The sequence below is a fragment of the Protopterus annectens genome, chromosome 14.part0 (genome assembly GCF_019279795.1).
Source record: "Protopterus annectens isolate FY-2018-M chromosome 14.part0, PAN1.0, whole genome shotgun sequence".
Classification (NCBI taxonomy): domain Eukaryota; kingdom Metazoa; phylum Chordata; order Ceratodontiformes; family Protopteridae; genus Protopterus; species Protopterus annectens.
This window is the reverse complement of record NC_056748.1, coordinates 405577962-405597140: the sequence shown is the minus strand read 5'-3', so window position 1 is coordinate 405597140 and position 19179 is coordinate 405577962. Positions and strand designations below refer to the sequence as shown.

Here is a 19179-nt window from a genome sequence, read left to right as displayed (position 1 = left end):
CACTGGTGTATACAAGCGGGGAACTTTTAACAAATAAAAGAACAAAATGATAGGGGCTGCAGCAGCTACCATACAACATGTGGAAGAGGCTGAGGGTGGAGAGGATGGGAATGCTGTCGACCAACCCTCAGTGAGGAAATGGAGAAAAGTGTACAGACCCAGGATAACCTACCAGGGGTTAAATGAGCTGGAGATAGTGGAGCGCTATAGGGTGGACAGGGACCTTCTACAGCAAATTGCTGAGCTGTGCCGGCCACGCCTGACATACCAAACTGAGAGGAATCCATCCCAGTGGATACCAAGGTATGTGTAGGCCTAGGAATACTATCCACAAGTAACTCCCAAAGCCCAACTGGGGATATCATGGGGATCTCACAGGCATCATCATCCAGAGTATTCCACCAGTTCCTGGTTGCCATGTCAGCACATGCCGGTGAGCATGTATATTTCCTCAACACCTGTGAGGTGTTGGCCAGCAATATGCATCTCTTCCACCAAATAGCAGAATACCCTGAGGTAGTGGGTGTTATAGACTGCACACACATATGCATCAAAACACCACCCGGTGATCGGGGTAGGGTCTACATCAACTGCAAGGGCTTCTCCATCATTTGCCAGATCGTGTGCGATGCCCAGGGCATTGTAATGAATCTGCTGGCTGCCCTGGAAGCTATCATGATTCCCACATCTGGCATCTGACGCACCTGTACCAAAGATTTGCCAATGGGGACATCCCTTACGGTCACCTAGTGGGGGATGCTGGTTGCGCACTGAAGCCGTGGCTGATGACACCCATCAGAAATGCACACACACCCAAACAAGAATGTCATAATGAGGCACATGCACAGACCAGACTTATAATAGAGCATGTGGTTGGGATGCTCAAATCACGTGTCCGGTGCTTGGACACATCTGGTGGAGCCTTGCAGTACTCACCAGCTACATGTACTCAAATTGTCATCGTATGTACCATGCTACACAGTACGATCCTGCAGAAACAGCTGCAGCAGGAACAGCACAGGGCAGGCCACACAGCCCCTCATTAATGCCAAGGCCTGCACAGGCACAGAGTGATTCAGAGGAGGAACAACCTGAGGCTGCCCCAGTAGGCAGATGGAGGCATGCTCAGTATGCCCTGGCCTTGGCAAAGAGACAACGCATAGCACATAGACTGACACAGTAGGTACCTAGGGAATGACAACGTCTGACTGGCACTGTACAGTAAAAGGAATGCCAAACATGACACTACCTATGCTTAACCATGTATCGGGAGTGTACTATGTGCATCCGACATGGGCAGCCCTCCAGCACCATCCTCAGTACTGGCACACCCACAAGGTAAGTCACTCAACCTACCAATTGCCAAATGGAGTAGAATATGTCGTTACCTGTATCTGTGGTATGGATGTGAGCATGCAAGGGAATCAGGTGGCTGAATGGTATGCCAGCAGATAGACACCTATAGTGGCACCATGAGATCTTTAACAAATACTGGTGTCAGCATAGTAGCCAGTACTACACAGGGTGACAAAACCCACTGCAGGAAATGTGCTGGGCCACATGCTTGTCCATATGACTCACACATGCCAGTCAGGGAGGTCCAAATACCCAACAGGAGTCTCAGCCAGCTGGACAGGTGTAGACAAATGCAAACAAAGGCTGCACTATGGCCTCTGAATGATGCCTATGGGTACCCCCCCCCAGGCCTACACAGACAGACTACAGCAAGTCAGGCAGTGGGATGTTGGTTCTAAAGGGTAGGAAGTCAGAAACTGATATGTAGGTCAATCAAAGCTAAGACATGTAGTACACTGATATGCCTCTAGTCAGCATGATAGTTTAGAATACAGAATGAAATGGAGTACCTGACATACCAGTACAGTCATAGCAAATGTGTACAAGTGTCAGGTGTGCCCCTCCATCCTATGTAGACATGTAGAAACAGTCAGGTGTGCCCCAGAATCCTGTGTAGAAAGGTAGAAACAGTCAGGTGTGTCCCCTCACAATACTATGTAGAAATGTAGTAACAGTCAGGTGTGCCCCCACACTCCTATGTAGACATGTAGAAACAGTCAGGTGTGCCCCTTCCCCCAATCCAGTGTATAAATGTAGTAACAGTCAGGTGTGCCCCCTCCCAACCACTGTGTAGAAATGTAGAAACAGACAGGTGTGCCCCTCCCCCAATCCTGCATAGAAATGTCGTAACAGTCAGGTGTGCCCCCCTCCCCCAGTCCTATGTAGGAATGTCGAAACAGTCAGGTGTGATTCCCCCCAACCCTACTTAGAAGTGTAGTAACAGTCAGGTGTGCCCCCCAAACCTATTTAGAAATGTAGTAACGGTCTGGTGTGCCCCCCACCAATCCGATGTACACACGTAATAGTCAGGTGTGCCCCCCCCCACAACCCTATGTAGAAATGTAGTAACATGCATGTGTAGGTATAATACCAGTGGAGCACAGATGCTCAGAGGTGGCCAAGGTAGCAGCATTTGCACAATATGCAGGTATCTGTGTGTTAGGTTGGTGTGTGTTTCATATTGTGTGAGAGTGGTCAGTGTGTATGCATGTTGAGGTAAGACCTGGTGGCCATTGCCCACTACTGCTGATGACAGGGACAATTCCTCACAACTGCAGTGCCAAAGACGATTCCCACCAGTATAACACATGCTAGTAGTAAGCCATTGTAAATGTATGGTGGTAATATGTGTCACCATCTGAAAGACTGACATGGCATGGCTGTTGGGCTAGATATACAAGTAGTACACAGGGGAAAGTACCCCAGACATACAGTATATATTGTGTCACTGTGAAATGGAGACACCCTTGGAATTGTACATACAGGTATGCATTACATTATCTGGTCCTGTAGTAGGGGATACCGGTGTTGTCTGCCCGAACACTTGCAGATCACAAAGGAGGTAGGGCTGATGTATTGGGAAACAGCTGATGTAGCTGCACATGCCAGCATAACTGGAATGTCCCATGCATATCTGTGTGGCAGATGCAAGTAGTGTCCATAGCACACATACACCCAGCTCACACACACACCACCCATAGGTACCTCTCTGGTCGTATCCCTGCTGTGGGGAATGGGTACAATATGACCCCACGTGTATATGGCAATAGCAAAAGAATGCAGCATGCAGTGCAGGTGTCCCATTCAGCTGTGTCCCTACCTGTAGGTAGGACCCTGCCAGCATCCACACCATCTGATCAAGACTGATAGAAGGTATTGGCATGAGCACCTAGCACACCTACCCTGCCACCCCCAGTGGAATATACTGTATGGCAGTCTGAGACCGTAGGACTGACAGAATGCAATGGCCTGGTACATCTGGCCAGCATCAACACCTAATGGCCCACAGGCCTCTGCCAAAGGCCTGTGTCTCACACGTACTGCCAATGCATGTTATGTCATGGACACCGAAATAACAACATAATACACTTCACATAAGCCTTGTTCAAGGCCATGTGGACAAACCAGTGTAACATGTCCACCATGTCCCACTGCATGAACTGTGGACCAACACCAACACACAACTGTGATGGGGTGATAACCTTACGGAAAGTATCAGAGAATGTGTGAATAATGTATGGAAGAGGATAGAATAACAGAGGGGGAGTTGGAGCATGGACAGCATGGAAATGTGCAAGGTCCGACACAAAGCTGTGTGCACACTATCCCTGGCTGCAAACACATAAATGGGTGGCTACATACCTGCCCGTACACCACAATAGGGGTAATGTCCTGAACCATGACCCCTGCCTCTGGGTAACCTGTGCGAATCTGTACAGCTGTGAGGTATTGCCACAGCAAGATAAGGCCACACTGTCATGTTGATGGATGTACAAGTATGGGATCCTCTGCCAGCACTGTACCAAGGTGCTGAACTCTGTACACAGACCCAGCAGCAAGGGTCTGCAGCTCCCCCTCCAGAATGGCATAACTTACCATGAATATGTAGGCGTTTGCCCACAATATCGGACACAGCTGCAGTCACCCTTGACCCCCAAGACAACACTGTGAGCAAGAATGTCCACCTGACAGTACATGAGGACAGAAAACATCACAGTGTATAACAGTATACATGTCTGAATATCTCTGCTAACAGCAGTACCATGTAGCTGAAGCAGCACAGATGCAATCACCTACAGTACACACTATCCCCTGCACAGTTTGTCCCCATATTGCCAAATGATCAATAGATACCCTGCAGAAACAGTTTGCTACCTGTAGGTGTACAACACAAAGGTCTGCACTGGAGTGCAAACTACCTGGAATCGATCCACACATTCAGTACAGAAGGGCAAACTGAGCATGTTCGCACACTTAAAGAAATGAAGGCAATGTCAGACGACATACTGAAAGGTCATACTGGGCATGCTCACACACTTCATGCTTTGCACACACAGTGGATAGGAATACAGACATATATCCAAGGACAGCACACTATAATAAGCCAAAAGTAGACATACATACATGTGTGAAAGAGAGTGACTGTGACAAGGAGCCATCCATTATGAGGCCTGTCCCACCCAGCACACAGCCAAATGACTACAACCACATGAGGTGTAAATGTCACTCATTGTAGGCATTAATCACCGGGTATCCGTTAGCATTACAGACTATGTGGTGCAAGTGCTAGCTGTGCAACATGACTGTACAAGGAAGAAGTCATCTAGCAGCTGTATGCACTTACCTGTGGAATATAACCCTGCATGTGGTGTTAACCTCTAGATGAATGGGTTATGGCCCATGCACACCCACTGCCCTCCCCATAGCCCTACTATGTCAAGCCTGCTGAGATCATCCACTTTGAAATACACCTTTGGGAAAGGTGTAGCCCAGTAATCTCCGTGGCATGTCCTATAACCGTGTACTGCTGTAGTGTGAAAAACTAGTTAGGTAGGAGTTCTAATACCAGACATGGCAACTGTGTGTGTGTGTGTGTGTGTGTGTGTGTGTGTGTGTGTGTGTGTAGAGAGCAATGCTTTTTAGGCATCTAAAATGTACTCCCTAGCACAATTTTTACTAATTTTTCTGGTAGTCCGATTTTTAGTTTACCATAACTACACATCTAGATTTGAGTAATGTAGCTTTTTGACATGATCCAAGTTTTAAAACCACTATCAAAGAAGCAGTCCATTTTTGACTGATAAAAAGATGTGTCTCCAGTGTAATGCATGATCCTTTGTTATTTAACGATGGAGTTGTTTGACCTTCATTATGTACATTAGAAGTAAATGTCGTAATAATTATGTACTTGTGAAATGTCATGAGGCAGAGTACGCAGATGTTATGTAAGCAGTTATGCTGCTATTCTTTCTGTGGCAGGGTGGGTATTCCTCAAGATACTACAGTTGTAATTCAGTCTAACTGGAACCTTTTTTAAAATGCTACTAATGTTTCATTCTGAGATGGAAAGTTGCAAAGCTTTATACTCCATTATGCAGCATGATGGTGAATTGTTTGTCATCTCTGATAGTCGTTTTATATTTACCACTCTGATGCATTTTTTCAAGAGCATGTGTAACTGTGAAGTCAACAAACGCATTCAGTAAATAAAACATTTCATTCATATGGCATCTGTTATAGACACATCACTTATTTTCCGAATGCTACTTTAAATGTTTTATTGTACATTTCAGTGTGATGCAGATTTCATTGCTGATGATGAAATATTTACCCATAAGGAAAGTTGTGAAGGTTAATCTTATGTCCTCTCTGTATGGTGCTTTACACAGCAGTATGCCAATACTACAATTTCATTCTTCAGAATACATTTCTGGAGACCCTAACACATGACCTTTGGCTCAATAATAACTTATGTATTGAGGATATATAGATAAACTGTCGTGTTAGGATCACCAAATGTTTCCTCTTTTTGATCATTTTCACTGAATGTATAAATTGCAGAAGTAAGCAAAATATAATTGTATGGTATTTTTTCACCTTCCAGGGTCTTTCTTCGAGCAATCAATCAGTATGCTGATGTGCTAAATAAAAGGTTCCTCGACCAAGCAAATTTTGAGTTACAGGTATGTTTAGAATATAGAAAATGCTTTTAGAGTTTACAGCCATGTAATTATAGCAGTCCATTAGATTGTGAATGGTGATATTTTATGCTAATTGTGTATTCACATCACGTGTATATTTACATATTTGAATATACTGAAAATACTGTAATTGTATTATTCTGTGTACTTTGTTTTGTAATAAAGTGCCTGTACACATTATCTCTATTGGCATATTTTGAGTGGCCTCATTTTAGGACCTTAAACCTGACCCTTTGAATCCTAAAGGCTCACTGTGACTTATCAGTTCACAGTATACCAGCATAATACGTTTTTTGCTGTCTTATGCATATGGTAATTACAGTGCTTTCTTTATGATACATCCTAGTTATAAGGCACAAGTGTATGCTGCCCTGTTTCTCTGATACAGAAATGTATCATTGCATTGCCCTGCCATTTGAAGGTGTTAAAGAATAGGTATAAAATGCGATCTTAAAATGTTTGAGACCCACTTTACTAATTTGCATCTTGACAGTCAGTGTTGTACACAGTTATGACTCATGCCTGGTCTCTAGTTTGTTGAGTAAAATTAGACCAGCGTTCACCTCTTAAAACAGTATTATGATTTTAGTTTGTTGAAATTATTAGAAGACTTGTTTACAACTTCACCAGCACCTCCATTTTCTAGGAGTGCTAGCACAAAATGTCCGTAAATGCTTGTAGGCTTTGTGTACTATAATAAAGGACTTGGTACCTGTGTGCAGTGTGTACATGTAAGAATTCTGAAACCAAACAACATGGCATAGCCTTTCTGTAGATGACATCAGTTCAGAAACCTAGAATTTGAAAAGATATTTTAAAGTTACATCATTCTAATAAATTGAGGCATAGTTTTCATACCAGTTCTCTGTCTTTAAAAAATATATATATTTTTTCTCGTTATACAAGGATTGTTTTTTGTGTGCTTTTGTATAGAGAAAATGAAAATCATAAGATGATGGGAACACAGCACAGAAAAATTCTTCCCAATGTTAAATATACTGCAACAATATATGATTACAAAGTGAAGTTGTTAGATGAGTATATCCTTAGAGGGATAGAATATCTTGCCTCTGTCACAGGGCAAAAGGTTTAGATGACTTCCTAAACAGAAGTAAAGTCACAGGTATTTTATATTTGGCTACTCCATCAGGTGCCAATACATTTTATTTATTTATTTGACATTTGTTGACCAGGAGTGTCCAACTGAGCAAAAGCCCTTTTTCAATGGAGGCTTGGGGAGAAAAGCTTCACAATAGTACAGATAGCTAATAACAGATGAACAATAACAAGAGTACGTATAAGTGAATATAATACAGCAAGTCAAATAGTAATAAGTTTATGTACACTTTTCAGTAAGAGGTTATTGAGGAGATGAAGGGACCATGAAATTATAAAACAATATTTTACTTTCCTTTTTCTTTACTGATGGCATTCTTATAATATTTTGTAGTTGCAGTTTTCTTCGTCTAAGCCTGATTTGCTGATATTTAAGGGAATAGCTTTAGGTGTACATGCATACTTTGTCTACTGGTATGAATTAAAACTGAGCTGGAAGGTCTACATGAAAAATTGCTCAGGGCAGGCAAATTGTATTAAAGTTCTTTTCATAATGATCTTTTGTTGGGGAAAGTGATTTTTTTTACAGTTTTAAATTTTTTACTGCCTTGTACTGCTTGTTTTTTCCTGGAATAGGGAGAGAATTTTTAGCTTCTACTTTGAACAAACTACCGGTCCCACTGTCAGTCCTTTTTCCAGCTACTGAAAGAAAAGTTAAGCAAACAGTCTTATCCACCATAGCAGGCTAGCAATTTGCCTCAGCTGCAGGTGGGTGACTGCTGTGGCCAAAACTGGCTCCTCAGACCTTTCACCCTTTACCCCCTATCCCACTCATGTAGCACCTATAGCCAGTATGAACCAGTGGTTAGCCACATCCTCTGTGGCTGTTGGGGTTCCCTCTTTTGTCAGGTGAGAGCTACTCTTGTCAGTCCTGGGAGAGGGCGCAGAGAAGTCTTGCCTGTTCAGTCAGAATGTTGTGCGCATCACTAGAGAAGGCACTGGTGCCAAAACAACCCTGTTGATTCCCCTTTCCTGCCAAAAAGTAACAGAAAACTAAACATGTATCTGATCCTGCTTAAATTTCCCTGGATAGAAGTATTTTATTAGGTCTGCCTCATGGTCTAATCCAGGCTATTGATCCTTCTTATAAGGTGTTTTGGTAACAAAAAAGGGATGCCTCCTTTTCTGAACAGATTCAGTATTCTGAATCTGGAAATGCAGGTTAAGAAACAAATGCAGTTTTTTCTCCTCAGATTTCTGATTCAGATTTAGAGGTAAGCATGTTCTCTGATTCTCCCTGTGAGGATTTCTGTTTTGAGACTATTTCCAGAATGGGCTAGTGTTTTCAGTGGGAGAACACTGAGATTTCCCAGTACCTCAGAAATACACGTGCTCTTACAAATGGAATTTCTAGAACCCCCATTAAACCTTTACTGTCAGCACTGAAGGACATTTACCTGTCTGTGATTTCCCTGATAATTCAGCCTGTTGCCTGTAAAAAGGCAGATAATCTAAAGTTTCTCATTCTTTTATGTTTTTATACACTCACTCAAAACCTTACCCAACAGTTATAGCTCTAATCCTACTGCTGCCAAACACTTAGTTAATTCCAGTCCTACACCTTCTGGTAAGGGTGTTAAAATTATTGATAATTATGGAATAGCAAATGTATACTTATGCAACTTTGGTTTTCAGAATTTTGAATTGTCAAGCTCGTATGCTAACATTTATTCTGAATAATTGTGAAAGCATGAGGAATGTTTTGCCTGCAGTTTCTTCTTGGGAGGAAAAATCTGCTTTAAATGGTTTAGCTTCTCTCATTACACTAGTCACACTCGCATCTTATTGTTTAAAGTGTGTGTATGACACTGTTGATGCATCTTTCAGGGGTATGGCCACTAGTACTGTTTTGAGGAAATTCGCCTGATTGCATTATTAGAACCTCCCAGATGATATGAAAAATGAGATTTTAAATTCTCCTTTGCAGAGAGATTTAGTTTTTGGTCCCTCTGCTGCAGAGGTCATCACAAATGTGGTGAGAAGTGTTAAACTGATTCAGGGAATCTCTCATATTTTTCAGCCCTGTTTTTCAAAATTTCCAAGAGATTCTGTACCTCCTTGTCCAATTTTAAGAAGCAAACAGTTTTTCTCTTTATCAGCAGATAGTTTCAGACAAATGGATTCTGAAGATCATTCATCAAGCTTACCGATGACAGTAGGAGAAAGTTCCTTTTTTTCATGGAGTAATTCCTCATCTAACTTACCAGACTACTCTTCTCCTCCCATCATTCAATATATGTTGTCTCAGGGAGTGATATAGTTAAATCCTCCCACCCAGTTTTGGAAAGGTTTTTATTCAAGGATGGTTTTGGTGGCAGAGAAAGAAAATGCTTGAAGAGCAGTTCTGGCTCTTTGTTTCCTGAACCAGTTTGTGATAGAACCCCAATTCAAAATGCTGTCACTTCACAACCTGTTATCGCTTCATCTTCATTTAAGATTTCTGGTAACACTAGTTTTAAAAGATACTTATCACATCCCCATTCATCCAGATTTTAGAGATTTTTATGGTTTTGTGTGTTTACATCACATTATCAGGTCTCTGCCTGACCCTTTGTGAGCGTCTCACTGTAGTTATAGCTCATTGCAGGCTACAGGATATCCACGTTTCCATATTTTGATAACTTGCTTGGCTGTGCAGAGTCTTTTCAAAGTGTCAGGAGTCTCTCTGTTGGGTGAGACATCATTAACACAAACTGGGATTCCAAGAGAACATTCTGAAGTCATTTTTGTCTCATTCCTACAGGATTGTGTTCCTGGGGTGTCTGGTAGACCCCTTAGTTTGAAGAGATTTTCTTCCATGGGAGAAATAGATCTATATCTAGATTTATTTCTAAGGTTTTCCACTTAGACGCCAGTCTCTGCAAGGGAATGTTTTAGGATTTAGAGTCTCATGGCATCTGTGCTTCTCATGATACCCCTGACAAGACTCCCTATGAGGAAGATGCAATGATATTTGAAGTCTCTCTGGTCCTAGCACCAACACAGATTATTGATTCAAGTCACAGTTTTAGGATTGGTTAGAAGAGAAATCACTTCAAGACAGCAAATCTGTAAATCCAGGGTTCCCCTATTCCCCCACTCCCAAGCAGATCTGTCACCACAGGTGCTTAGGACTTTGCTTGGGGACCAGTTTCAGGAGAGGTAGAAGTGCAAGGTGTTTGTGACATCAAGGATAGATGTAAGCACATAAATATAAAAGAGATGCTTGCTCTAATCAAGGTACTGAACTCTCTGAATCATCTTTTCACCTTTGGTCCCCTGTACCTCATCAAGTTGTTACAGACAATGCCATGGTCATATGGTACATCAACAAGCAAGGGGGAACCAGGTCTTACCCTCTTTGCAGACTAGCCTTGTTAGCTTCATATATAGCTTTTTAGCATTATCTCTTTCTACAGTCATCCTACATCCTGTCAGAGCACAATTGTGTGGCAGATAAGCTGAGTAGGACAAAGTTGGACCCTCTCGAAAAGAAACTAGATCAAGGGGTCTTCCAAGATTTGATCCATATGTGGGGAGTTCCTCAAGCAGACATCTTTTTCTCCTCTCTGAACAGCAAACTGGCAAAATCCTGTGCCAGGACTTCATGCAAGAATACCTGGAAGATAGATGCCTTTTCCTTTCCTAGGACAAGAATATTCCTGTATGCTTTTCCACCATTTCCATTGATATCCCAGGTACATATAAAGATTCAGACGAAATCCTTCAAGATCATTGTGTTGAGTCCCTTCTGGCCTGGGCAACAGTGGTACTCCCTTCTTTTGGAAATGGCCAGGAGCAATTCCCACAAGCTTTCTCTTTGAATAGATCTATTCACAGAACAGCAGAGGTTTTTCTGCTGCCTGACCCCAATCAACTTCAGATGATTGCCTGAATGATAAGGTCTTCATTCACTGTAGGCATCTGTTTGCTGAGTCCATGTAGCAGGTATTAAGGGAGGCAAGAAACCCTTCTACTAGAAAATCATGTTAGCAAATGGAAAAGATTTCCTAATTGGTACCAAGAACATAATCAGCATCCCTTCACGGCTATTTTTTCTCTGGTTTTACAGTATTTGTGTGAGTGATTATCCTATGGCCTTTCTTACTCCTCCATCAAGGTTCATCTGTCAGCCATTTCAGCATATCTGCCCACGGATCTCTCCCTTTCAATGCATTCTCATATGAAAATATTTTTGAAAAGTATATTGTACAGTAGATATCAAAGAAAATTGGTGGCTCTTCATTGGGATTTTATTTGTATGTTAGAGAAGCTAACACTTGATCCATTTGAACCAGCTCATCAAGCTGACTTGAGGTTCTTAACACTAAAAAAACTTTTTTTACTGATTGCTTTGGTTTCTGCAAGAAGAGTATCTGAGTTGCATGTTCTTTTGGGGAGTTAACCCCATCTCAGGTTCCACAGAGACAAGAGTTTCTTTGAGAACTAATCCTTCTTTTATGTCTAAAGTGGTATCCGTGTTTACGTTAAACCAAACCTCATTTTATTTTATTTTCTGAGTCCAAAAAAATGAGGGAAATGATACTCCATACCTCAAATGTCCGTAGACAACTTTGGTACTATCTTGACAGAACAGAATCTTTCAGACTTTTGCTTCAGTCTTCATTTTTTTGTGAAAGTTAAGATGAAGAGGTAACCTGTGTCTAAACAGACTATTTCCAAATGCTTGGCTCAGCATATTACCTTTTATTGTTCTCACTACAACAAAACAATTTCAGACAGGTTCAAGGCTTACTCTACCAGGCCCTTAGTTTCATGTGTGGCTTTTTGGAAAGGGTTGGATTCTAGCAGTATTCTAGATTCAGCAACTTGGTCCTCAGTGCATGCTTTTGCAGAACAGTGCAAGCTTGATTGCTTCTCTAGGTCTAGATCAGCCTTTACTATGACCATTATCCAGGGGCTCCTGGACCCTTCCACCTACAAAATGTAGTAAGCTAGGGTAATTTACCCATACAGACAAAACTACTGTAACAGTGATCAATATGATTAACATAACACAATTGTATAAGTAAACTTACCATAACAGTAGATGTTTGAATGATTACTGTTGCAGTAGCCACTCCACCTCCCCCTTAGTTTTTTAAATATATTGTTTTGCCAGGGTGTGTATTTTTATGTATATATTTTTACACTTACTACATCCTCTCAGGGCTCACTCTGCCTCTCTCAGTTAACATGAAAGCTCTGAAGGACTTTGCACTCAATCCTGTCTTTTCATGGTTGAACTGCCTAATGGTTAGAGTGCATGGAAGGTGACCTAAAGTTTTGAAATTTGGCCGGCTGTTATAAGCTTAGTAGGGTATAACCCATATATCTAAGGCTACTGCAGCAGTTAGCATTTGAAAATCTGCTCTTATGATAAGTGGATGGTGCAGTTGTGCAGCAGTAGCATTGTCTCCTCACAGCAAGAGGTTCTCCGGCTTGATTCTTGGCTGGAGTGCCTTCTGTGTGTAGTCTGCATGTCCTCACTGCATTTGCATGGGTTTCCTCCAGGTGCTCCAGTTTCTTCCCACATTACAAAGACATGCTTCTGGGGGGTTTCTCCCCAGGGCTCCGCTCAAAATTGGCTTTGTTCCAAGTCAGACTTTCCTGGTTAACAAATGTTAAATAAATAAATAAATTTATAAAGTTTACTTACCCAACTGCTCACGCTCCAAAGTCTGTTTTTCCTTGAAAGAAGTCATCACTGAAGGTTCTTGTATAGTAAATGCATATCTTGTATCCCTGCTCACAAAATCCCATGTATAATGAAGTCTCCATCCCCTCTGCTTATAATTAGCACTCCATGAAATCTACACTCTCTTTACTGAGCTATGAGACGCATTCACCCCACAGTTGTACTTCACTGCACTGTCAAAGCCTAAACAAAATGTTAATCCAAACATGTCATAATTGCTAGGTAGTAAAACTACTCCTCTTTCTTCAACCACACCTACATCTCAGTTTCTACATGTATTTTGTACAGACTAAGCCTTCATACAACACAAAAATGTTTCTGGCCAAAAACAGAAGAGACAAGGAGATCATAAAATCTGTCTTAAGAATGACCTGAGGAATGGAAATTTTTTTTGTCAAAACCAAGCTTGCCGCCACTGTATGTTATCTGCACATATCCATTGAAGTACTCTTCCTACATATGATCAGAAAAAATTGAATCTTATGGCAGGCCCCAAAAATATGCCACCATCTTCTTAGAAACAAATCGCACCTTTGTATTTCTAGCACGTGAGATCAGTATTGGCTGTCATTTTGGCGATTATCTAAACCACAAAAATGTCATATTTTCTATGCACACTCCTGCAAGAAAATGGTAACTCATTCCCTTCACTGAAACCCTGGAAATTTGTATTGTACAAAATGGCTGCATCCTCAACATTTTAACAAAATTAGGTTATATCCTCATATTTTAAACAAGTATTCACAGCTCCAGAACTATAAGTGGTGCTAAAGAAGTGCAAATGGCAAACTTTCAGCTCAAACTAATATTTATAAGGGTAGCATTTATTACATTCTAAGTCATAAACTACATTTTATAAGTTACAATAAAGGCAGTTAATATTAATTTTTGTATTGTTGTGTAAACTTAAAATGTCTCAGTGCTCAAGCTACACTCATACTGTCAGCAGAATTTTGTTCATCCCATAGTAAGTAGTCATATGACGATAAACAGCTGTTTGAGAAATGTTGAAAAATATCAAGATTATGAAAATATAAATGTAGTATTTGAGCAGTATTTGATATCATTTCAGTTGCACTACTCGGAGGGAAAATATCTATGTAGTTGTGATGCCCGTCATAAAAGCTTTAAGATAAAGTCTGGTATTTATAGTCTGGGGTTTCACATTTTCATAGTGGTGATTTGCAAAGAGCGAACCTACACGGATATGCAAATTCTGGACAATTTAACTTATATACAGAAATGCACAGAAGTTGCAAAAACACACACACTCCCCATCATAAAAACATAGCATGCTTAATGCAGAACTGAGGGACAAGTAGTAATGGCCCATAGACGTTTCCATCAGAGTACAGTTCATAGACATGAATCCGTAATGTAGTAATTAGCATACTAAGCATATAAACAGCACTGAACATATGCCAGTAAGCAGCAATTTTCCAGAAGTATATGGATATGCGGGAGGAGATCAGTTGGTGCTTGTGCTGAAGGGGTTGCTTTGGTTAATGTTTCATTTTTCTGCCTGTGCATACCTGGACATTTTACTGAAATGTCACTTCTTGTGCATACCTGGACATACTGTTGAAGGAGATGTCTTGGATGAGTATTTCATTTTGGTACCTATGCATACCTGGACAAATTACTTAAGGGGTCACTTGGGGAAATATTTCAGGGTAGTTTTTGTGTATATCTGAATGTACTACTGAAGGAGTTGCTGGGGGAAATAATTTGTGTGTTAGGGAAATGCTTGTGCAGTTATGATCAGACTGCTGAAGTGATCGCTTGGCAGAAAAATTTATTTTGTGTCATTTAAATGCTTGTGCATGCTTAGCCAAGCTAATGAAGGGGTTGCTGTGGGAAGTAGTTCATTTGTGTGTCAGAGAAGTGCTTGTATGTACTGGGACAAACAACTGACGAGATGGTTGGGAACAAGTCCACTGATTATAATTCCAATATTAAAGGTGAGGCATTGCTTTTCAATACGGATATACATAGCATGTGGATGTCTGACTATGAATTGCATTGATGCAAAACCTCCTCATTAGCATACACCAGTTTACAACATTTCTCATTTGCATCTATCATTTATTATTGTCAGGGCATTTTGCATTAACATAAATAACCTATATGAATCTTGCTTTTGGTACGCTTACACATAAGCATTATGAATACCCCAATTACATTTGTGCAAGCGATTATGAATACGGGACAAAATGCTTCAGTAGCTTGTAACTTACATTCTTTTTCCAGTTATTCATGTAACTATCAGCAGGAAGTGTTAGACATCTGAAGGCATCACTAGGAAGATCCTATAAGAATGCCTGGAGGCATCATTGGGGTATACTGAGTTGGCATATAACAGCAAAACTGCAACGTTGTCTAGTGTTTTCATTCCAATTGATTTCACTTGTGCCTTCCATTTTGGAGTGAATTGTGGCTGGGATTAATTTGTGTATTGTTGCTGTTTAAAATAATTGCAGAAGTTATGGAGCTCTAATCTGCACTGTTGCTACTCAGTTATGTAATCAAGTGGGTGAGTGGCTTTAAGAGCTTATAGCAGATGCACACTAATTTGTTGGGTTATAAAAAACCCATGCCTCTTCCAATAAGCTGTACTAGCTGCAGAACAGCATCACAATCTGTGTCTCACCAGGAATGAAATCTCCCAAGTCTGAGCCAATGTCTTCTAGTGCTGACAAAATTGTAGCTTAAGTGTTTCAAAGGGGGCAACCACACTGTACATAATGCGTTAGGAGTTGCATTCGGCAGGTCTTTATTTATTTATTCTCTCACATGACAGTAGAAAGTGAGGGTGTTAGGACCTGGTGTGCTCCTTATCAGTACAGGAAGAGTACCAGTAGCTCTTCCATTGAATAGCTGAGAGGATGGGGATCTGACCGGGAATGCTAGAGTTATGTGGAGGACCTTTCTTCTTTGCTCTTCAAGTAAAGAGGTGGGAAGGCCTTGGGCACTAGAACATTCAGTTATGGCTCTGAGTGCAGATATAGATAAAGCATTTTACACAAACACACAAGTCATGCGCGCACACACATAAACAGCATTTCCCAGGAAGATACTACTATTACTTCCCTGTACCACTGCCGCCAATTAGTCTGCTAATGTGAAACAAAACTTTCCACTATTGCTCACTCTCTTAATGATTCAGTCAGTTTTATGAAATTGATAGCTGATGGTGTAACAATCTTTCTACAGCTAGATGCATGTGTTCCCCTAGGTGTAACGAGATAGTGAGTATAAACAACAATTTAAACATTCAAGCTCACAATTGTGATACACACAGTATTTTATTAGCAGTAAATGAGGTTGTATATTTTTGGGAGAGCTTATTTTCAGATTTAGTAGTTTTTTGATTTTAACGAATAAGCTTTTGATTAAGTAATTGTTCTAATTAAGAAGTTTCTGTAACTTATTTAGGTTCATACGTGGGTACTAGGCTATCTGCCTGAAGGCATTTATAAGCCTAGCCAGAATGTGTTGGCTTTCGCCGCCCCCTTAGATTAGTTCCCTGTGCTTCTACCCAGCAGAGCCACTGAAGTGATCCCCGAGGTAAACTTTCCGTTTCCCATCCACTCATCAAGGTTTCTTTTGAAGAGTAAAAAACCCGACGCTCTGCACGTACGGAGAATGCATGGCCAAAACCATACACAGTAAAAACACCAGTGGCCAGCGTAGAGTACACCAAGCACTAATATATATAAATTAAGACATAAATACGTTATTCAGACCGGTTTCGGCTAACCAGCTTTCTTCAGTGAAAAAGTCCTTTTCTTCTTTTGAAGAGTGTTAGCGAGGAGCTCTGCCTAATGTAGATTGAGATCTTGTTCCAAAAGCATGGGAAGTGTCTGGGACAGGAATCTATCCCTCCAGCACGTCCTATTTATTGTTGTGGTGAGGTTTAGATCCCTAGTGCGTGTGGCTCGAGGGGATAAGGTTTTCTTTAGGTGGAGCACGTCCATCAATTCTGGGTTGGACATGGCCTTGTAGGTCAGGCAGAGATCACCTCTGAGTAGACAGTGTGCAACCGATTACAACTGGAGTTTCTTCAGTCGAGCTGTATAGGGCATCTGTTTGAGGCCATTGATCTTCTTGATGAGGTACTTCTGTGGTCTTTCCAGCTGTTGCAGGTGTCTTGTAAGGTGCATCCCAAATGGGGCATTGTACTCTAAGATGGGTCTGATGAGTGATGAGTAGAGGGGCCCAATGACCTCTTTTGATCTGGATGTGAACCCTTTTGTGATTAGGTGGGCCACATAGAAGGATTTTCTAACCACTTTGGCAATGTGATTATCAAAGGTGAGATTTCTATCTACTTGGGTCCCCAGATCCCTTATTACGTCTTCCGTATTTAGGGACTACCACCTATGTAGTAGTTTGTGGGTACTTTGTTTTTTCCAAAGGGGATGACTGTGCACTTTTTGGCATTTATCTTGAGGCCATGATTTTGACACCAGGTATCCATCTCAGTGAGACCCTTTTGGAGGATGTCTGTGTCAGCTGGAGATTCAGTTATAGCCCCTACTTTGCAGTCGTCTGCAAACTTGGTCAGCCATAGTTCTCCTGTGCTTGCCTGTACCTCTGAGAAGTATATGCCGAACAGGAGGGGTCCTAGGACTGAGCCCAGGGGAACACCACTTGTAATCGGTTTAGAGTCGGACCAAGCTCCCTCAACTTTCACCATGTGGGTTCTGTCCGTGAGCCAGTTGGCAACCCATCTTGTGACATAGAGGTTGGCACAAAAAACTGGGTAGGGTCCAATGTTTGAAGGTTTCCTATGTCTCTGTTAATGAATTCCATAATGATGTGCTCCATAGCCTTGCAGACCAGGCTAGTCAGGCTTATAGGGATAGTTCCTGGGGTCCGATGTGGCTCCACCTTTGTGGAGAGGGATAACTGTTGCTGTGCGTCACTCTATGGGTACATAGCTTGTAGAGAGACTGAGTTTGAACAGTGTGTTTAGTTGATGGGTTTGTTCATTTTGGAGCTCAAGTAAGACACAGCCTGGGCCACTGTCTGGTCCCATTAAAGCTGTATTTTTGGCTTTGGATAGGGCTGTTTTAACCTGTGTGTCAGTGATTGCTGGGGCACTACATTCTTCTGGTATGGTTATGGGCCTTTAGGGGGTGAGAGGGGGGTGAAGTTTGCACTAAACCTGTCTGCCAGAATGTTGGCAATATCAGTTGGTTCAGTGTATTTTGTGCCATTCAACTTAACATACAAGGCCATGTCAAACCCAGAGCTGTTGGACATGTTACACTTAAAGAAATCCCAATCCCTCAGAGCCACATGCTCCAGGGATCTAAACCTTGTCATCACAATAAACAAAACATGCTGGAGGGATAGGTTCCTGACCCAGAGACTCCCCAGACTCTGGAATAGATTGCCCATACATGTCAAGCAGAGTGCCTCTTTGGTCCTCTTCAAAAGAAACCTTGACGATTGGATGGGAGAAAGGAAATTCACCCCTGGGATCATGTCAGTCGCCCTGCTAGACAGGGGTCCAGGGAAGTAAATAGTGTGGGAAGAAATAGCCAAGGAATTGTTATGGCTAGGCTTGTATAGGCCCTAGGGCTGATAGCCTAGTACCAACCTATGAACCTATGAACTCAGAGCAGATCTGAGAGTTTCAACTTAGGTTCTTGACATAGCTAAAGAACGCTTTGTGGTTATCATTGGAGTTCTTGGCAATTTTTCTTTCAAAGCTAGCCTTGGATGATTTTATGAGGGATTGTAGTTTCTTTCTGATACTGATCAGGGATGTCTTTCCTTCTTGGGATTTTACTTTCTTCTTGCACTAGTTTCCTCCTCCTATTGTATAGCTTGTTTATGGCAGGGGTCCACCAGACTGGTTTCCTTTTCTTGGAGGAATGAGTCTTGGTTTTGCTTGGGATAGTACGATCCATGCATTCTTCCAGGTGCTCATAGAGTGCATTTGTAAGGGATTCAGCAGCTTAGACAGCGTTGTCCTTTCGCAAGGGGGCTGTGAACCTTTCCACCTTGGTCTTAAGTAACGTGAAGTTAGCTTTTGAAAAGTTTTTCACAGTGGTTTCTTTGATTGGGGGTGGGGGTGAAATGTGAATATCCAGAGTGATTAGTCTATGGTCTGATCTAACCAGTGAGGGTTTGACCTCCAGTGTAGAACACTGGTCACCCATGTTGGTGAAGACCAGGACCAATATGTTGTCACCTCTGGTGGGGGTGTTGACCAGTTAATCCAGGGCATTCGAGTTTATAAATTCTAGGAAGCGTTGGGCAAGGGAGTTAGTACTTGAGTAGTTCTCCCAGTTAATGTTTGGATAATTGAAATCACCC

The 19179-nt window shown here is 41.7% G+C and overlaps 1 protein-coding gene across 1 annotated transcript in view; it reads left to right on the top strand.

Moving 5' to 3' along the window:
• Positions 1-19179, top strand: part of DOCK1 (dedicator of cytokinesis 1) — a gene marked incomplete in the record, with an annotated part of 4741214 nt that overhangs the window by 3266567 nt on the left and 1455468 nt on the right. Inside the window, 1 exon segment of the mRNA XM_044056178.1 lies at positions 5960-6038. Within this exon segment, the coding sequence (XP_043912113.1) occupies positions 5960-6038 (79 nt within the window).